The following is a 27,549-nucleotide window of genomic DNA, read 5'->3' as shown; positions in this document are numbered from 1 at the left end:
CACAAACCATTATTACTGCATATTTTACACTGTATATTTTGGGATATTGTAAGTGCCATATTTGTAGGCCTGTACATAAAATTATATTTTGCCTACTAAAAATAGATGCCATTTAGAGTAAAACTGACCACAAATAATGAATATGAAATAACCCAATAATGACCTAATTTAAATAATATTTTAGTCACAAGACAAACATGACAAACGAAATACTGTATAAAAATGAACACTGATAGTAAGAGTCTTGACCATTAGAGGGCAGTATTGAATCAAAGCTGAGGATAGACAGGAAAGGTCTCGGGTTTTTGTCTAGAAGTGCAACTCGATTCTTCATGTTTGCAGACAGTCGCTTACTCAGTTTAGGAAAGTGCATGATCATGCTAATTTTTTATTCAATGAAATTATATCTTCATGCATTCTACATGAAGCATTCACTATTTACGTCACCAGGATGTAGGAACATACAAAAGCAAGGTCCTGTTTTATGTAGCATAAACTGAAGGTCACATTAAAATAATATGTGTGGACGTGCATTTCCTTTCTCTTAGCTGCTCTCATGTAAAGTTGGCTTGAAGAGCTTTCATAAAGGAGGATGCGCAGCCAACTTGAAATAAGACATGAATTTATTATGTTGTCAGGAGGTGGCAGTGCCAATGGATGTGAGTTCAGAGACTGGTGAACAAGTCCTTGGGCAGCAGAACAACACAAAAGCCAAGTCCTCTTGTCCATCTTGTTAGAGAATTTAAACAGAAGTGAAAAAGACATTGCATTCAGTGCAAAAAATTGAGATCAACTTTCCCTAACAGAGAAATAACAAAGTGTTATTTGTGCAAATAGGCCAAGAATTGTCCAACACAAAGAGATGATGAATTTCTAATCTTTATTTGACAGGATAAATGTGATCGGTCACCCAAAAGAGGGAGGTGAGGATAGGAGACGGGCATTTAAGTGCCATTAGTGTGAATAAGACGGTGCACTCTTATTGGTCAACAAAGATATTTTGACACAGAATCATTGTGATGTCACACTTCTGGATTATTGCATTATTGAACAGGTTGACTTGATTGTGAGTGTGACATGAGATAACATAGGGAGAAACACTCCTCCCTTTGTCTCTTCTCTTCATTCCATTTTTCCTTTGATGAATTAGAGCGACTTAAGCACTTATGGTTATGAAAGCCGTTTTGCATGCTCTCACAGACAGAATGCTTTAATGAATAGAGACAGGACTCTGTGTGGTGAATACTGACTTATGTCTCGTTGTTGATGTCACGCTGTGAACACAGACATTGTGAGTCACTGGAGACTTCCTGCCACTTGGAGCCCAAACAAAGACAAAAGTAATGCATTCATAGTTTGACTTTCACCCTTATACTGTTTAATTTTTTAAAAGCTAATGGTCATGATATGTTAATGTAATAGAGCAGCTGTACTATGCTGCTTTGTGGTTTGTAATAGGGCTTTTTGCAGAGCATTCCTGGTGAGGGAAATATGAGAGGAGAAGAAAGGCTGAAAAGGCAAAGCATGAGTGTGAGGTCATTTGAAGCTCTCAGGAAATATAATCGTGAAAAATGTTTAATCCATGGGTGAACATGTTTGCATAATCTGCTTTCTGAAAGATGAGTTTTGGAGATTCCCTGCTTAATGAACCATATGGATGAATCTGAGAAAGCCACACTTAAAGTCTTAACTGCCAGCTAGTGGCCCTTGATTTCATAAGGGTCAAGATATGCAAATAAGAAGAAGGATATGGAGGCTCGATTAGCAGAGGAAACAGCTAGCAATGATATTGCCTCACTATGTTTTTATGAATTATCACTAGGTTATATATACATATATATTTATTTTAATTTGTAAAATTTCACATTATTACAGTTTAAACTATATTTTGGATTAAATTAATGAAACAAGGCTTCTAAAAATTTACAGACCCCAAACTTTTAAATGGTAGTTTGTATGTATGTATGTATATATATATATATGTTTATATTTAGTGAAATATTTAAATCAAATTTATTAAATGGAACTGAGAGTACTGTAAATCTGCAAATAAATCATAACCAAATTTGCCAAAATACAAACAAGAAGCACAGAATCTGGAAATGTCAAGTATTAAATTCGAGTAAATTATGACATAAAATCAAGGAATCTAAAAAGCCACTGACCAAATGTGTTTTTGATTATGAGAATGCTCATAACCAATGGTTTATATTTTCATGAGAAGCGATTATGTGTTGCAAGCAAGTGTAGGAGGCCTAATAATGCAGTACTGCTCAGAATTTCATCATGGCAACAGGTGCTTTAAGACTTGTCTGTCTATGTATTAGCCAGTCTGCCCGACCACATTTAGGGACTAAAGGGACTCATTCAGCTCAGAGCTCATCTGTTCAGTGTTGTACTAAAAAATCACAAAGCTAGGGAAGGATTTTTATGGGTGGGAACCCTGTTCTACACCACCGTGGGCCCCCTTTTTGGCAAATTTAACTTTTTAAAGTACCACCATACCTTCAGTCTTTATACACAGTCACTGTCACTCACATCTCACCAGGCATCCTCCCTCTTTATGTTGTGTGTTGTACTAGTAATACAATTCACACATTTATTATATTTATAATAATAATACACTACTGCATCAAAGCCCATTTCGAAGGACCAGACACTTGTATGTTCGCACAGAAATCAGAATGACAGGCTACTAGACCATAAGAAAAAAATAAGACAGATTTAACTATGAAAATCTGACTGAAATGATGTTAAAACAGGCATTGAAGTTCATCTCTGTCTGACTAGCTTGCATGTACAGGTAACAAGTCATGTGACTCTTGAGGAAGCAGACTGCTCATTTCAGAGCTTGTGGGTGGTGGATGGCTTTCTATTTGCAGAGAAGAGTGCTGATTGGCTGCTGAGCAAAGTAAACAGGTGTCTCCATTCTCTCCAATTGGCTTGTGTAGTTTTTCACCTAAAAGAAGGGGAAGGTGGACTGGACGAGAGGCCTGAACGAGAATCCTGGACTAAATCCCCACTCTGTGTGAGATTCCAAAAGAGGTTCGTATAAACCTAAGGTTAGTTCAGAGTGACATTTGCCCTCTCCTTCAGCAGACCCCACCTCCTCCCTTCGCCCTCCCATCACAACTGATGGGGTATAGCGTCCATTGTTGTGGCGGGGGTTGGTGGTTAGTCAGCCAGGTGTGTTGGTGATAGTTTTGGCTGTGTAGTTTTGGAACAGAGGCTGAAGGAACATTCCGATTGTGCCAAAGACACACACAAACACAAAGATCCAGAGAAACAGACGATCGATCACCATGGCGACATACTTCCAGTCCTCACTCACCTGTAAGATAAAAAGAACAGCAGATTAAGGAGTGGGCTGATGGATGGATTGAGGGATGTACAGCAGGGTAGGCATAGTTAAATAAAATGATTACAAATCGATTTCGTTAATTGAAATAAAGATGAAATAAAAATAAATATTTGATGAAAAACTTTCCAAAAAAATTGGAACGTTGCCTTGGCAACTAACTTTTTAATGTGAGTTTTAGTACAAAAATTATTAAAACTAAAACTGAAATAAAAAATTAAAGCTGAATAGAAACAAAAAAAGGAACCTAATAAAAATTACAATAGCTCATAACAAAATACCTAAAACGTGAATTGAAATTAAAACCGAAAATATAAAACTGAAAGCTAACTGAAAATACAGTGTTAATGTTATAATCTAAATATTAGAGTAGTATCTAAATAATATTAAAATAACACTGATGTGAACGGAGTGAAATAATTCCCCTCAAAATTTTGTCATTATTTGCTGCAAACTGTTATTCCAAACCTGTATACCGTTATTTTCCGTAATTATTTTCCATTCTCTCATTTTCTTTATTCTCTTCAAATGAATTGGAAAATAATACATTTAACCTAATTAACTGTGAAAAAAAAATTGTCAAGACAAACTGCATGTTGGCTTGGGAGTGTTGCTTAAAAGTTTTAGAGCTTTAAAGTTTGAAGATTTTGCAGGCCTTCATATACATTTTTGAACCATTTCCCAGAATTCTATTTCCTGTTGAATTTTTTTCCAACTCTGGTATAATGTGTCTCAGATATACTCGTCCCTAAATGGCGGTAAAAATTCAAACAGTGATTGACTGCTATACGGTGGCTTGTGTGGTTTTTCACCTAAACGGAGGGGACGGTGGACTGGACGAGAGGCCTGAACAAGAATCCTGGACTAAATCCCCACTCTGTCTGAGATTCCAAAAAAGGTTTGTAAAAACCTATCATTAGTCCAGACTGACATTTGCCCTCTACTTCGGCAGATAGCAGCAAATGGGTTTAGAACAACCAGAGACTGCATGAATAACGACATATCCCTTTAAAAAGGTGAAATGTCAAAAAGATATGAAGATGTCAGATGTAAAAGGGAGACAGGACATAGATGAGAGGGTGGGGTAAAAAAAAAAAAAAGAATGAGAGGTAAACATAAGATGGGAAACTGCATGTGAATGTGTGGGAGTGAGTGAGAGAAGGGAAGAGAGAAGAGGGTGAAGGAAAAGGTTAATGTGAACAGAGACTTCATTCCGCCACACTGCTCTTGATGAGGTGAGACACAGGGGACATGAACCATAACCACGGCAAAGGCTGCAAGGGAGTTGGCATGGAGATGCCTTGTTACTATGGGAATGAAACTGTGTGCAGGTCGAGATGATTGACAGAATTACTGAGTGCTGTTAATTTTACCCCATGTTGACTGTGTTCCTGCTCTTAAGGAGAAACCAACTGTTCAAGTTCACTTAAAAATATTGCAGAGTTATAAAATATATTGTATAAAATATATTGCTGACAGTTCTAACTACACAATATCATCAAAATAATGTGAAAAGATAAAGACAAAAACTCACTATAAATCTATTAATATCTCTTTGGCACTTTACATATTGTATTGTATTTTAATATATGTGTCCAGCACCTAATCACCTTGAATTTCATTTCTAGAAATAGATCAGTTGCCTTCTATCACTTGGCTTGTAAAATGCATATCTTTGTAAAAAAGAAAAGAAAAAGAAATCACCTCTAGTATCATCCAGCACGAATGCTGCTCTCATATGTGAGTAATGCTGAGACTCAGACGGTGTTTGACAGAATGGGACTGTAAGCTATTTAAATGCCAACAGTGAGTGTAGTGCTGATGTGTAGCTGTGCTTTGGCTAAAGACCACATCTCTTTTTTTTAATGCTTTAGGACTTGCCTGTCAAAGCCTCCACATCAGAGATTATTAAACCACAAGTATGGAGCTGCATATTGATCTGAGTGTGTCTGTGGGAATGTGTGTAAGCTCTCACTGAGCTCATAATGAATGTCAAGTTTTGAGTCAGCCCTGGATGATCTAATGCTCACTCTAACAGTTTTAGTGTAATTTCTAACTTTGTTTTAGATGTAGTTGCTGAAAAATAATGTAACATTATAATATAATTTAACAATTAGTGATTGGAACTTTGGCTTGCTTCAGTTCTGCTTTTCTTATGTCAGTGTAACACTAGTGTACCAACCCATCTTGTCATTCTTACAGTTCAGGATACAGTTCAGGATACAGATCCAGTCACTGAGTAAGTAGAATCCGGACACCAGTGTTACAGCTACAGTATTTGCCAAATTCAAAAAGGTGATATATGTTGTCTGGATGACAATGACAAACTTTTTTCTTTGTATTGTGATCATGATTATTAATTTAGTTCATAAACTTGTTCATAAACTACATTAAAATGCAGTACTTATTTTGAGTATGGCAACTGCATGCCATAGTCTTTAAGCAGGCTACACATTCAAAACAAGGTGAAACTCCCTTCCTGATTTAATGTGCTGTTGATTTAAGTGCTGTCTTCTTAGCAGCATGCAGGCTGGTAGACTAATTAAACACCTCTGATTCACCACATAAAAAATGCAAGTTGTGTTATCATGTTACTTACCTTCATGTCATTACAAAGCCAAAAGACTTTCGTTCATCTTTGAAACACAAATGAAGATATTTTGAATGAAACCTGAGAAATTTTACACTTATATTAATATCACTTAATATGATGAGCAGATTTACTTCAGGCTTTTATTCACATTTAAACGTTGATCAACCCACATGCCATTAATATACTGTAGTCAATGGAAGCTTAACCACACTTGATTAATGCATGAACACAAACCTTACGGGTCAAATCTACATGGACTTTCTATGGAAGGACAGAAATATCTCAGGTTTCGTTAAAAATATTTCATTTATTTCGAAGATGAACAAAAGTGTTATGGTTTAGAACAACATGCGTGAGTAATTTATGACAGAATTTTCATTTTTGGGTGAACTACAGCATAGCATGCCATGATCAAACTGCATTCATAATTGCTTATTTAATAAATTGTGCAGGCCTAATAATATTTTAGCTTCTTAGCAATGAAGTTATTTGGCTTGAACAAGAGGGAATGTTTTCATCTCATATTTCTAGTATGAATCATCAAGCTGGTTGCCACTGGCACTACTCTATCATTTAAAATACAATGATGAAGAGGATCAAACTATGACAAACTGACATATTATTTAAACTATGAATGATAGCATGCTATTGTTGCTAATGAAAAAACACTCATCTGGACATTCAGATGATTCTGAAATAGAATGACTCACACTTTGGTCGTCATCCTCGCTCTTCATGTGGGTTGCGATGAAGCGGACTCCGTCTACAGCCTCTTCGAACCCTGGGCAGGCCTGGGCCAGCAGAGCCTGGGTGAGGACCGTAGGGGGCTGCTGCTTTGCCCGAGGTAGAGCAGAGCTTTGTAATGGATTTGAACCTCCTTCCCTGGCCGCTCTCCCCCCTTCCCTTATCCCATTTAGTCCATCTGTCGACCCCCCTCCACCACCACCTCCACCCAACTCTGCCCCAAACTGTTTAACTGTGGCCCGGTTCACATAGCATGTGCACGCTTCATTGTTCTCTTTGCTCTCCGATGAAGAGCCGCCCAGGCCCAGTCCCGCCATGAGCCCAGCTGCTAGACCCCCTCTCCCACCTTCCTGCTGTTCATTGGCACGCCGGCGTTGGCGCAAACGCTGCCGCTCGCTGCTGTTGCGTGGCTGCCGCATGAAGAGCAAGGCGGGTAACTTGTTGAGGAACACCAACTTTACCCATGGAGGCATTGTGTGTGTGGTGGGCGACCGGTGATGCACGTTCAGCACGCACACGCTTGTCACAATAGAGAATGTGACAAGCACCATGGTGAACATCAGATACTTCCCAACCAGAGGGACATCGAGAGACGTGGGCGGCACGATTTTGGAGATCAGCAGCAGGAACACAGTGAGGGCCAGTAGCACAGAGATGCAGAGCGTCATCTTCTCCCCACAGTCCGATGGAAGGTAGAACACTAGGATGGCCAGCGAGGTGATGAGGATGCAAGGAATGATGAGGTTGATGGTGTAAAAGAGGGGTTTGCGCCGGATGATGAAGTCATAGGTGATGTCTACATAGGTTGGGTCTGAGGGGTTCTCGTTTCGACGGCCAGGGAGAGCAATGATGTCCCACTCGCCACTGGGCGTGAAGTCGTCCATACTAGCCACATCCGCACGCAGAACCAGGTCCACTTCTGTGCGGTCATAGGTCCACGAGCGGAAGCTCAGCGTGCAGTTCTGCTGGTCGAAAGGGAAGTGCTTCACCTCAATTTTACAGGCACTCTTATAGATCGCTGGTGGCAACCAGAAGACACTTCCATCATAAGAGACGACAGCATTGGAGTAGAAAGACACCTCATACATGCCATCAGCACTGATGGGAAAGGAGACAGAGAGGTTATGAGATGGTTTATACTTCAAAGTAAGCTTTATCAATAACATTTGTGGCATAATGTTGATTTTCACATAAAATAATTTAGGGTGCTTTCACACTTGATTCGATTGCCTGGTCAGAATCCAAGTTCAGTTGATCCCCCATCCTCTACCTGGATTGGATTCACACTGTTTTTTGGTTCTGTTACGTTTGCGTCAACAGAGTGGCAGCTATTTACCCATTCTGCTAGGAAACGACTATGCAGGAGAAAATGGAGACATAAATGGATACTGTTGCTTGCTCACCTCACTTCTTTACTTTGGATTCTGAAAAATTGTTGTTGTTTCCAAATCAGAAATTAACCGCACCAAAGTTTGAACATACTCTACCCCAGACCATCCCTTAGACAGACTCAGGAGTTCAGAAAACAGCATTCACATAATCCAAATGAACCAAACTCTGATGTCAAATGAAACCAGGTGCACACCAAAAGTGCTAGTGTAAAAGCCTGCTTAGACTCCTCACTCATTTTTTTAAAGGCACACATTTAATTAAACAATTTTAGCACACATCACATTTTGCATGCCTACATATAATGATTACATCTTGTGGCTATACTTTTAATACAGTGTATTTTAATATTGATGGCCTGACCCTGTTCACTTCAAATCTAAGTGCCTTAAGTAACCATTTAGTTCAGGCATTTGGTACAGATACATCACATCTTCAAGGTACATAATCCAGAAAATATCCTAACAATAGTAAAAAATGGAACTCGAATCCGCTGAGAACATTTTTCAAACCTTAGTGTTTGGGGCCTGTTTGTGGCTGTCTCTGTGCAAGGTTTATCAATGATACATAAAGACAAACACAGGAGGGAAGCTGGTGTTAATTAGGTTGAATTTAAAACATCTTCCACTGCTTGACATGACAGTGAGAGAGGAGGAACATGCTTTATTTACAGTGAGGTCAAGTAATGTGACACGGGAACACCACTAATGAGACAAAGACTGATAAGCAAGGATATTATCTACCCTTGACAGAGGAAAGGAATAGGTGATGGAAAGAAACAATCAGATATGATAAAGACAGTGATAAACTGACTAGATACGTAAATATACAAGAGCCAAAAATGGGAAAATCTTTGAGACTTACTTGTTGTAAAGAACAACATCAGGTAACCAAATATGTTTTGAGGGAAGACGGACCTTCTTCATGCCATCAAACTCATCTGGGTTCCATGTTAGCCGGTAGTCCTGCCACTCCTGAGGACAGAGTGAAAATAAATAAGCAAGATGATCCCTGAAGAAAGCAATCCATTAGGATTACCATTCATGTCAATGGCAGAATAAACAGCTACTTTTGAATGGTTGTCAATGGAAAAACATGTGTTTTGCAGCCAGATAATGTAGTTACAACACCTACTAGCACAAGTTTACAGCAAAACCTTGACTCTTTGGATAAAGCTGAAATACACAATCAATTTATCACCTTTCCCACCATATTTTCCTCCTCATGTCATAAAAACGTAATTTCTCATTGACCTGTGAACAGGAGATGTAACCAATTCCACATGCTGTTAAGATCATGTTCATCTGTCACACACACCACTGCTCTAAGTCAATTAGCAGTATATTTAGCGTATGTATAAATGGTCTGTCACTTTTCATTACTAATAGAAATGTCCTAATAAACTAGATTAGAAGATTAGAAATAATTACTTGAGGCCATAAATGTTGCAGACTGCAAATGAGAGCTGTCAAAAGGCATAGCCTAGCTAATGGTCGTCATATTAATACACACAAAAAGAGTGATAAATGTCTAATGATGGTCATTTAATACACCTCCTGTTGGGTTTTGACCAGATAGTGTAACTAATGTAATTATACTACATTTTTTACTCTGACACACCAATCACATACACATACACTCTGGATAGGAAAGACACACACTGTGGCAAATTTTTATGGGTAACCTGTACTGACAGCGGCAATATCTCCTGCCAACTGACATCTATGGTCATAGTGACCATGAGCAGATGATTCAGACAGGGAGTGACAGAAAAATGGAGAACAGGACAGAAAAAAAGAGAGATGTGTAAGAGAGTAGTGTATCTGTACAAACAGATTTCCATGGGTTGTTTGGTATGTAAAAACAGCTTGTGAGATACTGATGATTTAAACAACCTCAAATTGGCATTTCAACTCAAACTGATAGTGAATATTCTGCATATTCACAATGTTTGTTTGTTTTTAATTATGGTAGGAATTTTTTTATTATTTGTACCAGCTATTTAATTGTGAATGTTAGTCTTGTTAATCTAAGTTAATCTTGAAAAAAAAGAATTTAATAATAGTTATGTAAATTTTAATAGAAATCAGTGGAAAATCTACAATAATGATAGAAAAACAAATGTGTGTCTGTGAAAACTGAACATGTGGAAAATAAAATGGGGCATGAGTAATGCAAGTATTGACTGACCTGTGTAAGCCAGACATTGGTGGTCATGATCTGTTCTCTCTCATGCTGTGTAGAAAAGAAAGAAAGAAAAAAAACAGAGAAATGTAAAGAAATCAATACAAATTGCAAATAAAATTCAACTTAATAATAAGAATAGATAATTATACTTTATATAATAAAAATATATCTGCGTTTTTGAACCACACATTTCAATGAATTATAGAATTTCATTTATTCCAGCATTTATTCAATGTAATATAATATAATATAATATAATATAATATAATATAATATAATATAATATAATATAATATAATATAATATAATATAATATAATATAATATAATACCAAGTACAAAAAGAAAGTATTCATCATAGTTCAGAATTTTATGGTATAATATCTCTTTTTATTGACTTTATGGCTACATTCCTAAGCATAATGGTTCTTTTATGGATCAAGGATGTTAAGAAGCCCCCCTCCAGAGATGAATTATACAGGAATGACACCAAGTGAGCTGTTGATTTACAGTGCATTCCAAGCATGAAGGAAGCATGTAACTGGCTGACAGCTGAGCAGTTAGCATTGAATGAGTGGTCAGTAAGCATGGGTAATTTGCTGCACCTGTGGGAACAGAGATGGCTATTTCCTGTTGTCCATACTCACTTCTTACAGCATACTGACATAATTTTACTCTAAAATTCATGCTAATATAGAGGCCTCTAAGCCTAACTTCATTATATCACAGCTCCATTTTAGGCCTAAGAAGGCTTACTGAGCTAAGATACTGTACATAATACCACACTGAAAACCGACCAAATTTGGAAACAGAAGAGATGTTGAATAGACACAAGAGGGTTTCATTAAATGCTTTGGCTCTGTCACTGCTGACAAATTTTGATTGAACTCTTCTGAAGGGAACTAGTGTTATGATGAAGTGAAATACAATTTGTAAGGATGATAAAAGAGGCACAGCATGTACAAAAACTAGACCAGTTTAGAGAAACCTTTATTTACATGCATATTGTATGTAAATATGAGAACAAAATGTAAACATGTTCACTGACCACACTGATGAGCTGTGCCAGTGAGACCATCAGCTGCACTGTGACCAGTTCTGAACCATTAGTCGCTGGTCGGATCAGTTTGTTGTAGTGGGCTGGATTAAGAAGATGCTCCACCAGTCTTTCTTCTGTATCTGCCCCATTACTGCCTGTAAAAGATATACTGTAGATCAATATGCATCCCACATTTCATAAAGATTCCCATTTTTGGAAGTGGCATCTGCTGTGTAGTTTTGTTTAAACCTGAGGCACAGCTGCAAAACACAAAAAACCTCCTCTCTGGAGAACAGCCTGGACTCATGAAACATAACAAAATTCATGTAACTCTTCATGGAAACCACAGAAAAATGAATAAATAAATAAACACATAAATGTTCACTTATTAGTATATAAGTGATACAAAACATGTTCAAGCAATTTCACATTTTATAAATAATATATTTGAAATTATTGAAATTGATATATTAATATATTAATATATATGTATATTATATATTAATATATTAGTTATTGAAAACATTGCAAATCATCAAAATATTGGCAGTAATATATTTGATTATGATAAGGCAATAATATAACAATTAAAAAACGTTATTTTATATGAATAAAAAAAAAATTTCAACTAACAAAATAATTTTTTTTTTTTGTTTTTTTAATTAACAATGATAACCCTGCAAAAATGTGTTGCAGTTTAGTAAAGAGAACATTTTGGTTGCGTGCATAACCCTCATTCACTGATGGAGGGAATGGAGACATTATGTCGTGATGACATTAGGGGTCTAACTTGGGAGCCCGATCATCTCTTAGTTTAAGGCAAAACACCAATGAGAATTTGTTTGTGGATTTTGCATGCTGAGCCACTCCCCGTGGACACAGGTATATAAGGTGACAACGTGCATCCCCTCATTAGGTTTTCCGCTGAGGAGCCGTGAATGTGTCCTGGCAACAGCGAGTGGTTCTAGGTTGTGGCATGGGGACATAACGTCTCCGTTCCTTCCATCAGGGCCTCACGTAACGAGGGTTACGTACATAATCGAGATGTTCCCTATCTGTCGGTCACTACAAGTTTATGTCATGATGACATTAGGGGTCTATGGAAAACGCCACAACCTGAACACCGTCACAACCCTGTGGCTCTGCAAATGTTGACAAGATGTAGCATGTCAAGACAAAACCTACGCTAAGGTCATAACCTTCCCAAAGCCCCAGCGCAAATTCACTGACCTTGGTACCAAAGGGAACCAAATGGTGAGTACATCGCTACTGGAGAAGGCCATGCTGCTGTTCCATCCACAAAAAAATTTTGGAAGGGATTTCAACCTTCAGTGAAAGATTGCTTCAAATCTTTCCTATTTGCTCTTTTCAGCCTTTCAGAAAAATGGGGAAGTGAGCCTTCAGGAAAAGGTCACTACAGAGACCACATCCTACCCATAGGGAGGTGACATGGAGATACTGATGTGGACTGACCCATGGGGCAGTACTACATATGGAATGTGTCTCTGAGGCAGTTCCTACCTTAGAATAGGGATGGAACAACTGTCAGAAGAGACTGACAGAGTGGGTCTGTCTATGGAAGACACGGGTTTACCAAGAAGGAAACCTTACCATGGAAGAATAGACATAAGGGATTGCCCACAGGGAATCACACCTAGCACAGTACAGGGGCTGACTGGAACTCCGGGCATGCTAACACCAGTACTTGCCCTGGCGTCAGATTGCTCTGCCAAGTCTGACTGACGGGGGTGCTGGAAAATGCTCGACCTGGGTTCACCGACCGGGGAACTCTACTGGGAGAAGAAAAGTGCTTGCATCCCCGTGTGAGGGAGAATGGTCCAGCAAGCGTGACACTGAGCCAGTTCTTCCCACCAATTACCTGTTACCCAACACATGGGAAGAAACCGGCTCTACACGAATGTTGTAAAACCTGGCAAAAGTGTTAGGTGTCACCCAGCCTGCATCTCGACAGATGTTTGCCAGAGAGGCCCCGTGTGCCAACACCCAAAAACACTAAATACACTGAGCTCACACACCCAACACCCCCAAGGGGCATGGCTCGCCTTGTGATTGGTTCGCGTAGCCAAGTCAAACCATCCAAATGAGCCAGGGGGACGGGTTGGGCAGCACAAGCCACGCTCCCAAACACCGTATGAGTGACACCAAAGGGGTTGTCGATGTACCTGCAGTGGTGCAGTGATGGAGAGTTGTGCTGGGCAGCCCAGAAGCATTGTGTTCTGAGTCATCACAGCAAAGAGAGGCATTGCGTCCCAAACCATGATCTCTTGGCCACTGGCGATAGGGGGTGTCATGGGTGAGGGTAAGGAAGGGGTGCGTCGCTCACTGTCAACCCACGAACTTTGTAACCTGGAGGAAAAAGGAAACTGCTCTTTCTTTGAAAATGTAGTTACCGCTGGTCATTGAGCCAGTGGTGGAACAGCAAGAAAATGAAACAAAGGATTCTTCAACCGGCCCTCCTCCGGGAAAATGAACGGCGTTGTCCTCGCCTCTTCCTGAAGAGCAGTCTCCCACATCTCCAGGTTGCCCGTGTCAGGGCAGCTTCATTGTCTTCTTAGAGAACTTAGCGGCCAGGTGAGACACGGGGGCGACAAGCAGGCTGAGACGCAGCCCACGACGGAATGGTGGCAGCTGGAGGATGCAGGGCAAGATGTGTTGAATGGCCTCAGTCTGTTTTTGTACTGCTGAGAACTGCTGGGCAAAGTCCTTGACAGTGTCGCCAAAAAGGCCAGCCTGTGAGCTGAGCATCAAGAAAGTGTACTTTGTCAACGTCTCTCATCTCAGCCAGGTTGACCCAGAGATGGCGCTCCTGGACCACCAGCGTGAACCTTGACTTGCCAAGGGACCGCGCCATGATGTTCATGACCCGGAGGGTGAATTCAGTCGCCGTGCGCAGCTCCTGAATCAACCTTGGGTTGGTACCTCCAGGTGGCGCACCGAATGACATGCTGGGACCACCGTGAGACGGCCCAACAGAATCACTCGGCAGCCACACAGAACATGCACTACGGGAGGAGTGAATCATTGCATGGTTATAAAAACCTTGTTGCATGCTTCCTGCAATTGACCAATAGCACCTACAGATCAATCCAGTGAGATGGCTTTATTCATCAAATCAAGTAAAAGCTGTTTTTCCCCACTTGAGTCCCACCAATATGAATCGACACAGAACATGGCATATTTGTAATCTTTAGATACACTATAAAATGACTCTAACAAGCAAGTTAAATATTCTCTTTCATATTGCACTAAGAGATGGTGTAGCATATTGGTCTCCACTTCTCCCATCTTCTTTCTCCTTTCTCAGGGTCAGCATAATAAATTTCCTCTGTCTCTCTCTCTAACTACTCATCCATCCTGTTTTCTGTCTCTGTCTCCCTCTCTCTTATTGGTTTGTTCTTGCTGCTCTTGTTATGTTCAGTGGACAGGAAAGATGTTTCAACGGTACATATCAATAAAAACTCTAATCACACAACATTAACTCTCTCTTTCTCCTCTGTGCTCATGTCCACCTGTACATGCTCTAAATCTCTCTGTCTCTGTTTAAATGCAGTATCCCCTTTCTGCTCAGTTTCCCTTCTTTTATTGCTCCTGTCTTAAAGGGGTCATGATAATTTTCCTTTAAGTTTTGACATATAAGAGGTCTTTGTATTATAAAATCATCAAGTTTCAAAACTTAAAATGTCCTCCTCATTATAATTATATCAGCATTTAATCAAGCTCCAGAAACGTCTATTTTGGAATCTGTGACATCACACGTGCAAATATTTTTGCATACTACTGCCCCCAGAGCAAGAAATTGATGAATAATTATGCATCATTGCACCAAAGGCCCTGTCCACTGGCATTCAGTTGCTCTGTGTACACCAGACATGAACGCTGCATTGTGTCAAAAGCAGATAGGACTCATTATAATCACTGACAGTTTCTACACTTGATTCAGTATACAGATGCAAGTTCAGATTTTGATGTGCAAGTTTTACAAGTTTCAGATTTTCTCCTCATGCTTGAGCCACTCCTTAAACATAACATTTAAAAAAAAAAAAATATTAATGTCATTACCCCTTTAAAAAAAAGCCCATGAGAGATTGAGTTACCTGATTTGGTGAGTTGGGCTTGTGTCTCTTTATTTACAGTGTTACATAACACTTTTTACACTCATACATTTAAATACCTCTTACATAATCTGTAAGATGTTAGGCCTTAAAAATAGAAAACAAAATAAAAAAAATATAAATAATTTTATATAGAAGATGAAGATTATTTTTTAAATGAAGATGCTGCATAACAGATACTTACATGTTATAAGAAGGCAACACCCAGTAGTAATCAAGGATATCAAAAAATGACCTTATGAACTGAATAATTTGTGTAATTTTAGTATATTTCAATATCTACTGTAACATCATCAGGGCAGAAATAAATTCAAAAAAAAAATAAAGTTAAAAAAAATCTGCAAAGGATATGTTAACAGTTGATTAGAACTATATGTATATTGGCTTTGTACATAGAATGCTTGATCAATAGTCATAGTAAATGCTTTTACATTGTTACCAAAAAAATATATATTTTGAATAAATGCAGTTCTTTTGAATCCTGAAAACAACATATATGGTGGTGTTGCTGGTGTGGAAGATCTTGACTGGCCTGCACAAAGCCTTAACTCCACTGAACATCTTTGGGATGAATTAAGATCACAACTGCACACAAACAGGAGCAAATCCCTGCATCAGTGTTCCTTCCTCAAGTATGAAGCCTTCCTAGAAGGTCGAAAGCTATAATAACAGCAGAGAAGACCAACCCCTTATTTATGTCCATGGTTTTGAAATGACTGTTAATGTTCAGCAAATGCTGCAATGACTATCCTCATTTTCTTTTCTCTCTCTTTCCTCTCTCTCCTCTTTAAGACAATGTTGTGCGGGGTTGTTTTGCAGCAGAAGGTATTTTAATAAATCAGCATGTTTTCTCTTCTTCTTTGATCCTCTCTCTGTGAGTTTGCTGTGCTATATAAAGCCAGGCAGTGGGATGCTGTCTTTTCCAGCTCTCTATAAGTGCTTATAATTTTTCCATGCACTTTGGCTTGTGTGGAGAAAAATATTTGAGGGGAAACCAGGAGCAATTGTGATATATTTGACATTTTCCTTAATAACTCACAGACTAAACTACAAGTTTACATGCAGTCTCTTGGTATGAGAAACATGTGCCCAAAGCAGCAATACCACATATATAAAGAATTTGATCTGCCATGAATAATATGTTTCAAAGCAAACAATCACATGTTATTATTTGAAATAATATAAATAATGGCAGACAGGTGTTTGAAGCTGAAGTGTTTCTACAGCCACTGTGCAGGTTTCTCTTTGTGAGGTTTGGTTAGCAGTGACTGAAACGCAGCTTTACACACAACTGTCAGTCTGCATGGAGAGGATCTTGAGACTCCAGTAGCTTCAAACACCTGTCTGCTGCTCAGCAGTGGATTTTTTACAGCTGGCATTATAATACAGTTCATTTGTTTGACAGAAACTTTCCTTAATAAATCTTTATCTGACCAAGATCTTTTGTGCTCTAAGTCACTCACAAATCTTTTGACAGTTCAATAATTTCTATTTGCTTTTCGGGAAATTGTTTGTTTTGATGCCTTTTGCAAGACATTGCATCATTTCATACTTTTCATCTTCAGAGAGATCTTTCTTCCTCATCATATTTCATGAGAACTGTGACTTAATAATGTGGAACAACCTCTTTAAGTAGGGTTTCCATTTACCTAACAAGACCTGGCAAACTATTAAACAAACCTGTCTGAGATTTATACCAGTTATCTAAAAAGATGTGAAAAACAACACAAACAAAAATCTGACTCTTTATTGTACCAAAATCCTATTGATATGTCACTTGCATAATAATTTGGAACGCAGTGTATGTGTGTGCTTGAGTGCTTATTAGGCTATTTAGCCAATTAAAGGCTCATTAGCATGATTTAAATGGTTTATTAATAAACGTGTGATTAGTCAAATAATGCTTAAAATGAATGACTACTAGTCGACCAGAAAATTTTTTAGTTAAGGGCAGCCCTATCACATACACACACATGCATGTACACATTCACTCATGCACATATAAATAGATAGTATTTTATTGAATGAATGAAATGTCAAAGATGTCAAACATATAAAAAAGCTAATTTGCATGTGGTGTTCATGCTATACATTCAGCTGTAAATAGCTGACAAATATCTCATGCAAAAAAATAGTCTCTCCTTTCAGGCTATTACAGTATATACATATTTGTGCTATATTTATTCGCTGCATTTCTGCAGTACATGCCTTCGGAGAGAAGAAAGGGAGAAGTCAATTCAGGAGAAATAGGACGAGCTGATGGTATTGATCTGAGCACTCGTGTTACCGCACATTCACATTGCATCACACATACTGCATCCATTCCACAAGGACACGAGGCGAGTCGGCTTTATAAGCTCATCTGGCTGACATTGTCTTCTTTACAGGATAATCCTGCCGAACAATATGTCTCCAAATTCTACCTGTCAGAATTTGATTTTGATGTCACTTTTTCGTTTACCAGAGGAATTAGAAATTGCTCAAAATCATTATTGCAGAATTTGTCATTTTATATCATATAATGTAATAATAATCATATGTAGGTGTTCTTTCATTCTGTGCAATAAAACCACATTAGCGTTGCTGAAATATGCATGAAACATAATCACAGCATTTGTATATATCAGCCTTTAAGCAGTTCAGCATCACTCTTATTCAGCTTTGATCGTACAGTGCCCTCTTTAAATGTGCTTTAAAAGGATCGATAGCACTCTGAACCTGTTTCATTGTTATGCTTCCCTTCATACATCTGGCTTCCTTCTCTACCATCACTATGCTCCATAGACACAAAATGGTTCTGAAAATTGAGTGTTTACAATTAGTCCAGCTTCTGTTGGCAGGGTTATGTCTGGATGATTTGGAATGGCTTGTCTGAGCTTGTCTGTGCTCATCTAAAATGAACATTGGTTTGGCAACACATGGGCACATCTGGATTAAAAAAATGGCAGCTCATCAGAAATTAATACACCTGACCATCGAGGCCCTGTTGTCCTACTTTTGTTTAAATATTTAATGTAATGAAATGTATTCATTGTTATAAAGTGTCGACCACCACAAAATTGTACATTTATAGGTGTTGAAGTTATATTTTGCTTCAGTAATGTATAATCCATATTAACATAAAAATACATTTTTGTATTCAAATTTATTAGATTTCTTTCTCAAATCATAATTTTACCTTGGATACATTAAAAACTGGATTTGATGAATATGAGATCTCATACTCTTTAATTAATCTATACCTGTTTTAAGTTGTTCCTCATAAAATAAATTATAAAGCTCTACTGTTATTAAAAGCATGGCATCCAAAAAGCTAAAGGTTTGAAAAGCCTCTTTTTCTCTACACATTACTTGCTTGCGTTCTCTTTCTTTCTCTTTCCCAGGAAAATTCTTGACATCTCAAGAACATCATAGTCCATCTTTCTCTACAAATAATCTGGACATGTGTTTTGCCTGATGACAGAATATAATGAACAAAACGTCAACACAGAATAAATAAGGTAATGAGTTATGAATATTCATAAGGTCTTTGCTGAATCAGAGTTCTGTGCTGTTTACCTCATATAACATTTATGGCAATTCAGTTAAAAAAAAATACAGTATTGCTTTAACATCAACCAAAAACTAAAGAAGCTCAATGTAATGTATACTGTAGTATAATATACAAGTATGTCAATGGTTATTTTCATGGCTACGCAAATGCAACAATCTCTTTCTCTTCCTCGGTCTGTTTAAGGGGTCTTTGGCATGAAAAGGCTGAAGACCTCTGGTTTATACGCTTTTTTGACAGATATTCCAACTTCTGTAGAAGATTAGCAAGCAAGACATGCTGGTTGGATATCTGTGTGAAATTGAAACCTGTGTGAAATCTCAGTATCATTTGCTGGCCGATGAAACGGTCTGTGGATCAAAGATATGAGAGCAGACCAGAGTGCCAGATCATTGCCTTATCTAGATGGGCTAAAGTGGTGAGCCAGCATGACTGACATACAGATCAGATGACAAGAGCACAATGTGAGCATGTTATATGCACATATAAGCCACAATCTACATGACACAGCGAGAGAGAGAGAGAGAGAGAGAGAGAGAGAGAGAGAGAGAGAGAGAGAGAGAGAGAGAGAGAGAGAGAGAGAGAGAGAGAGAGAGAGAAACAGAAAAATGTAAGATAAGTAGAAACAATACTGGTCAAAAGTTTGAGGTCGGTAAGTTTTTTTATTGAAAATTAAAAAATCGTCAAAATCCCTCACATATTCTGAAATTAAACCAACCATAACCTCCAAGGCTGCCTTTTTTTCTTTTTTTTTCTGAATCAAAAATACAGTGAAAACTGTCATATTGTGAAATATTATTACAATTTGAAATAACTTTTTAATTTGTTTTAATACATTTTAATTCACCCACATACATAAATAAAACAAAAAATAAATAAATTATTCATTTTCACATGATACTGTATTTTCACCAATCATAACGCCATTCTGCAGTGTCACATGATAATTGTAATATGCTGATTTGGTATTCAAGAAACATCTTACTATCATTTATAGAGGCAGTTGTGACAGTTCTGCTATCCATGATTTGGCAACCATGATGCTTTTCTCAGGATTTTTTTATGAATAGAAAGTTCAAAAGAACTGTAATTATTTGAAAGAGAAATCTTTTGTAAAATTATAAATGTCTTCGTTCTCACTTTTAATTATTTTAATGTGACCTTGCTGCATAAAAGTAGACATTTAAAAAAAAAAAAATATATATATATATATATATATATATATATGAATGCACACCAAACTTTTGAATGGTAGTGTAGATTTATAAAAAAGGTTATCATTTCATGCTCATGTCATTGTTTCATTTCATTGTAAAGTGCAGATATCTTTTACATGCAATTTCAATGAACAGGACCTTTACAGCTTCAAAAATATGGAATTACATTAGGGTGAGTAAATTATGACAGAACTTTAATTTCTGAGTGAACAATTAATTTGAACTATAAGAGTGTAAACACTCTCATAGGCATGGTGGGGTTTGCGATCAAAAAATAAAAAAAAACAAGAAGACAAAACAACCATACAAGCCCATAAACAGTCAGTGTGTTTAACCAAAAGTAAGGGAGAGACACAGACTCTGTGAGGAGGAGTGTGTGTGCACTGAGGTGTGAATAATAAACACTAAAAATAGACCAGGAGGTGAACCTCCCATCCGCACCTACACTCACTGCTCTTTATTGACCCCTCAAAATGCGCATCTCTTTATGCATGTGTGCAAATGGGAAAGACAGTGATACACGCATGGGCAAGTTTGCAGATATGTAATTTGATTAGTATGCAAGCCTGCAGCTTTGAGATCTGTCTCGTTTTTGAAAAAACACACCAAACACTGTCCACTGATTCTCGCCTGACTGTTCCAACGTCTGCCTCCTGTTCCACCATCCGCTTCCAGCATCACTGGCTCTTCTCTCAACAAGTCAGTATGCTCTGTTCAAAAACATCCATCTATCTCATCTTTAACTTATGTAGTGGTATGTTGTAAAGTCTGATTCCTAGGTGTGAGTTTGTAGCAGAGCTATAATGCAAGAGGTGGAGAGGGCTCGACCCTCTGTGTCTCCACCATCGATCTGCCGGTAGATAAAGTTTGCCATAAGTCATTTCACAACAGGTTTTGTCAGTTTTTACAGCTTCCTCAAGGCCGAATCTGTATTTAGTCCAAATCACTGCCAAATCTGCTCCTCTTTGATAAAGAGAGGCCAAACAGAATGACATTCAGCAAAGCAGAGTCAGGACCAACTTGCTGACATTACAGTTAATGCGTGGGCAGAATGGACAAGGTGAGAGGAACTGAATATTGATTCATCATATATTTTGGCTGGGTGGGTGCCTATGAATACTATCTATCTATCTATCTATCTATCTATCTATCTATCTATCTATCTACCTACCTACCTACCTATCTACCTACCTACCTACCTATTATACATTTTATTTTATTCATTTTCTTTTTTTGGCTCAAACTGATTACATGGTTAGACTAAATTATACTAAACGTAATTCTTTTTCATTCATCAACACAAATGAAGATATTTTTGATGAAACCTGAGAGATGTTTGTCCCTCGATTTAAAATTCAATGCACCAAACTTTGACACTTAAAATATAAGTAAATTATAAATACATTTGAAAAGAAATCTGTATGAATTGAGAAGTTTAATCCAAGTTTTCTGAAGAGACATGATCGCCTTATTTGGTCAAGAGATTTAGTTTAGGTTTTTTATTCACATATAAACATTGTGTCTCTTCAGAAGACACAATCTGTATAAGTATTAAGCTCAGTTCATAAGGAATACTTTTATAATGTCTTCATTAACTTTTTGAAGCATCAAAATTTTGGTACAATCTCTCAGGTTCCATTACAAATATCTTTATTTGTGTTTCAAAGATGAACAAAGTCTTATGGTTTTTAATGGCATTAGTACGGTGGCCATGAAGGGCAAAACAGATTACAATTCTGAAAACAAAATAACAAATTACGGACGCAAATGCAAATCTAAAAAACAAAATAACAATTCAGAAAACACAACAACAATTCAGAAAACATTATAACAAGTCAGAAAACACAATGACAAATTTGAAAACAAAATAACAAGTCAGAAAACACAACAACAAATCAGACAAACCGGAAGAGGTGGGTATAGTTTGAGAAAGCGCCATTGGTTTGGGATTACTCACCGCTGATTGGACGAGACATCTGTCAATCAACGAACACAGAAAGAACCAACCGCAAACAGCAGGGTCCTGGTAGAAAGTTTGGAGATGGTCTTAAAATAGCTTGGTTTAAATGTATTATATGAATTGCGCTTACTATGGAATAAAACATACAGAATGTCTATTTAAGTGTGTGTCCTTGACATTTTAACGTGTTTGACTCGGGTTCGATCCCACCTTTTGCCAAACTTTTTTTTTTCCCTTTTCAGATCTCATATCACATCGTAAAGGCAACTATTTTCAATAAAATTTGAGGTAATAATCAAAAAGGTGAAAATAAAGTATAGGGTAGGGTTAGGGTAGGTGTAGGGAGGGATTTTTTGAACCAATAAGGTGGCATCCATTTAATAATTTGAATTAAAATTATAATTTACACTCAATACGTTATTATTGCATACTGTTTTATAATGTACTACAATACTGAAGAGCAGATAATTGCCACTATTTGCAACAAGTAGTATACATAGCAGAAATCCTGCTATTTTAACACAGTGTAAATAGGAATTTGCACTTAGTGTAAATAGCATATTGCTAAAAATCCTGTCATTTTCACTTAGTGTAAATACAATCGATTGCTAATACAAGATTTGAAAAGGGAGAAAAAAGTTCTGCGAAGGTGGGATTAAACCCAGGTCGATCGCATCAAAAAGCCAAGGGCTCACACATAACCACCTGTGCCACTGGAGCTGATAAAATACCAATGCCAAAATGCTAATAAGGCAGATTATTTGGACAAAGTATATATAGACACTCCGTATGTTTTATTCCTTAGTAAGCGCAATTCATACAATACATTTAAACCGAGCTACTTTAAAACCATCTCCGAACTTTCTACCAGGATTCTGCTGTTTTTGGCTGGTTCTTTCTGTATACTTTGATTGACAGATGTCTAGTCCAGTCAGCGGTGAATTATCCCAAACCAATGGCGCTGTATCAAACTATACCTACCTCTTCCAGTTTGTCTGATTTTTAATTGTGTTTTCTGACTTGTTGTTTTGTTTTCGAATTTGTCATAGTGTTTTCTGACTTATAATGTTTTCTGAATTGTTATTTTGTTTTTTAGATTTGCATTTGGGTTTGTAATTTGTTATTTTGTTTTCAGAATTGTAATCTGTTTTGCCCTTCACGGCCACCGTACATTAGTGTGAAGAAATTATCACAGAATTTACATTTTTGGGTGAACTTTCCCTTTAAACTTTACACTGCAATATTTTATTGCAGTTCAGCAACAGAACATAAACTTAAAATTGGTAATGCAAAGCATGGTGGCTTTTATTCTGAAAAGAGTTTTATTATCTAAAATACCATAAGAGATTATTTCTCAAAAGATGATATCAAGAGTATAGAGGGTAGGGTTTTAGCTGAACAAGAGTTAAACATGTCCTACAGGTCAGTGCTTGTGATTTGATGGCACTTAATGAGAAAACAGGCCACAGACCACTGCTATACTCCTTATGTGTGTATTACATAACCCTAATCATTCACACACTGGATACATGTGTGTTCATCACCATAACGAACTTTTCAGTCCTCTTCAGTTAATGGTTATCTAATATGATTGGGTGGGTTACTGCATTAACTGCCTAATAATACACTAGTGAGTATAATGCACTATGCTAATGTACTAGTACTAAATCTATCCTTATGATGCTGCTAAGAGGATCTTAACATGCTTATACCACAAGGAAAACATGGCTGTGGGATGGTGAAGCGAGGACCCTCCTCTTTTTTTGACCCTAACAAACCCTTTCACCACACATCTGACAGTCACTCGTTATTTTACTCATTTACTTGTAGTCAAAGTTAATTAACTGAATTAGCCTTCTGGGGTCTGACACTTAGAAAGGACCTAAGCCGATTTCCACCAGCCCGCGATAATTGTGTGTGTGCGCGTGCACATTTATTTATTTTTTCATTCATACTAAGCTTGTTCAGTTATAATTCTTGCTCTGACAATATGTTTCTAACAAGGGAATTGTAACCATTACATCATCACATTTTTTTGCGATCAGCTGTGGTAAGATCTATGATCTGGTTTTAAATGAAACATTGATTAAAATGACTGAATTATCCAGACTATATTAGGTTACACCAACAATAGATTGTTAAAGATCATCAGGTAACTCATTACATTTTACAAATTACTTTTTTATTTATTTTTTACAAATTTGACTAATAATCATAATCCTAATTATTATTTTAATTTTTATCCCTCTAAACCCTAAAGTCATGTTAACCCTTATGAGTGTGTGATGTTACATTTACTTCACCATTAAAGGAATAGTTCACACAGAAATTACAATTTATTGAACATTTACTCACCCTCAGGCCATCCATTCACTGGAGGTATAAAGGATTGGGTTATTATGGATTACAGACTCATATTTTGGCAATGGTTTAAATTTTGAAAAAAAAAAAAAACTTAATGATGGGGTTGTTTCTTACAAACATGCAAGATGTTAATTAACAGACTGGATCATTGTGATGTTTTTATCAGTTGTTTGGACTCTCATTCTGATGACACCCATTCACTGCAGAGGATAAATTGGTGAGCAAGTGATGTAATGCTAAATTTCTCAACTTGAATTACCTGAGAGTGAGTACATTTTTAGCAGATTTTTATTTTGGAGTCCTTTACTTTTTATCCTCTTTTGATCATTCAGCTGTCTTGTTTATACTGACCAAAGTAATACCAAGTACCTCTAAATTCTTTTCTGATTTCAGAAGATACAGTTACTGTATGTAAAATAAAATACCTCTGTCCACTGTATTGGACTTTGAGATGTGTTTACTGGGCATTTCAATGGGAATTTCCATCAAATTCTATTGTGATTACCTTTAAGCTTATTTACAAAAAAATGAATTATGTAATTTTTATAATGCAATTTTTTTTTTTTTTTTTGTTTAATTATATAAATACAGAGCAACAGCAGCAGGGATTTATACTAAAATCAGCAAGATATGTGTGAAAATGTGTGTGATGGGGCTATGTGTGTGATATACTATGAATAATATAATGAATAACATAATTCATTATGATAATCATACTATATATAAACTATATATATATATGTATACATAAACTATATATATATATCTTTATCTTTTGCTATTTAAGTATATCACTCTAAAAAACAAACCTAAATTCACTTAGACAAATGTACTGTGTGTGTGTGTGTGTGTTTTGCTTATCAAGAAATTGTCATTTACTTAGATCACTTTACAATACAACCCTAAATTCATGGTGACAGATGTGTAACATCTGAATTGGAATCATTGCATTCTTGTTTTGAAGCAAAAAGAAACATTAAACTTTCCGTAGTGATTTAATAATGCATGCATCAGGGTGTTAAAGACCCATGCCTTATGTTTCCACACGCACACTTCAAGCCATTTCTGCAACCTCGCCTTATGAGCATGGCAATTTAACACAAGCTTTGCAACTATACCCAATCCATTCCTGCGAGGAAGTGCTGAGTGATAAACACAAACTAAATGTTATCTTCGTCAAGAGGCGACCCCAGAGAGACTCTAAAATCACATCTCAGCAGCTGTGGCGGTTGCGGCTCATTGCAGTAATGATGTGTATTGTCATTCAGGCTTACACTGCCATAACCGCTGCTCAGCACTTCTGCGCACAAGGAGAAACGCCGCCGTGATTTTATATTAATGCGCTACAGCACGCGCTGTGCGCAACTTACAAGACGACAGGAAATATGTACATAATGTATCCGTTAACACTCAGTTCACACATGAAATATTACCACATTACCAGAGTGATTGTATAGATTCATATTGCACCTCTCAGCATCTCTCCATCTCCAAAAGAGGTTTGCTTCCATACATCCCTTCTTCTATGTCAATATCATATATGCTTGTGCTCGCGCAGCAACCTGCATTACGTTCGCCTGGCTTCGCGAATAAAAGCCTCAAAGTAGCGTTTCCCCTGCTTTGACCAGATAACTTACTTTTCACAATGGCGAGGATGCAGAAGAGCGTCCACAGAGCCATCATCTCAACGAGGACGGCGAAGCATCTGCCGCGCGTGAACTGCTCTCTCTCCCGTGCGCGCGTTTGGTCGTGCGTATCGGAGCGTGACTTTGTCGAGGTGGACACGCGCGCGAGGGGTAAAGAAATTTTCTTTCTTCTCGACGTTATTCGGCACCTGGCATCGTTCCGTCAGCGGCTGTAGGTCGCCGAACGAGTGGTTTTCCCCAGCGATGGAGTGGGAACGGTTTTATGAGCAGCCAGGTAGATGAAGGACTAGTCGCGGTGCGCGAGAGGAGATGCGACGAGATGACAGAAACAGGGAAGGGGAGGGGCGGGGGAGGCAGGCATACCTCAGACTCCCCTTCACTACATCCGGTTACACAGAATGTGTTTTTCTCTCTCTCTCTCTCTCTTTTCTTCACAGGACACTTACCATTTCCTTTACAAGGTCATTTGGTCCACCTGAAGACTACCAGTGCGTCTCAGAAGAGGCTTTGCATTTCAGTGACAGCACATTCTGTGGAAATATTAAAACCAGTTTCTCTGTCTAGGAACTATGACTTGAAAAGTAATCAAAATATTTGAGATCACAATTTCCACAATAAACTAATCATGAAAGGTGTAACTCATTCAGTTGTAGATATACTTCCATCAAAATGGTTTTCATGAAGTGGTGGAGAATCGCAAGCAATCACAGTTCTGTTGCAGAGAATAGCCGGTGACTTCAACCACGCAAACTTAAAGACAGTTTTGCCAAAGTTCTACCAACATGTGAACTTTGCAACAAGGGGAAAAAAAAACACTGGACTTTGTTTACACAACAGAAAAGAACGCGCCCACCTCGGGTACTCGGATCACATCTCTGTTATGCTAATTCCAGCATACAGACCACTTCTGAAACTCGCCAAACTGGTTCAAAAACTCATCACAGTTTGGCCAGATGATGCTACCTCAAAACTACAGGACTGCTTTCAGTGCATAGACTGGAACATGTTTAAAGTGGCAGCCACCTACAGCAACCTCACAGACCTGCAGGAGTACACTGAAACTGTGAGTGCTTATATCAAAAAGTGCATTGATGATGTTACAGTCACCAAGACCATCACCACGCGTGCAAACCCAAAGCCGTGGATGACAGCAGTCATTCTTGGGTTGCTAAAGACCAGAGATGAAGCATTCAGATCAGGAGATAAAGCAGCCCTCAAAACAGCAAGAGCCAATCTGTCCTGTGGCATCAAAAATGCAAAACAATCACATGCTCAACAAATCAACAACCACTTTACAGACAGCAGAGACACACAGAGCCTGTGGCAAGCCATTCAGACCATCACGGACTACAAGCCCCCACATATATATA

General features: G+C 37.8%; 1 protein-coding gene across 2 annotated transcripts; it reads right to left on the bottom strand.

The window, feature by feature from the left end:
* Positions 1 to 605: 605 nt before the first annotated feature.
* Positions 606 to 26,540, bottom strand: chrnb2 (cholinergic receptor, nicotinic, beta 2). 2 transcript variants are annotated; one of them, XM_042772384.1, is made up of 6 exons: positions 26,171 to 26,539; positions 11,319 to 11,464; positions 10,275 to 10,319; positions 8,949 to 9,058; positions 6,662 to 7,793; positions 606 to 3,331 (listed from the first exon to the last, which is right to left on the bottom strand). In XM_042772384.1, the coding sequence occupies exons 1-6, from the start codon at positions 26,214 to 26,216 to the stop codon at positions 3,179 to 3,181; spliced, it is 1,632 nt and encodes a 543-aa protein (XP_042628318.1). In that variant the 5' UTR covers positions 26,217 to 26,539; the 3' UTR covers positions 606 to 3,178. The 2 variants fall into 2 exon arrangements, with proteins under 2 accessions (XP_042628318.1, XP_042628319.1); XM_042772385.1 differs by lacking the exon at positions 10,275 to 10,319 and having other exon boundaries at positions 26,171 to 26,540.
* Between the last annotated feature and the right edge of the window lie 1,009 nt (positions 26,541 to 27,549).

This window comes from Cyprinus carpio, chromosome A16, assembly GCF_018340385.1.
Source record: "Cyprinus carpio isolate SPL01 chromosome A16, ASM1834038v1, whole genome shotgun sequence".
NCBI lineage: Eukaryota > Metazoa > Chordata > Actinopteri > Cypriniformes > Cyprinidae > Cyprinus > Cyprinus carpio.
Note: the sequence above shows the minus strand (reverse complement) of the source record. Positions and strands in the feature narration are given on the sequence as shown.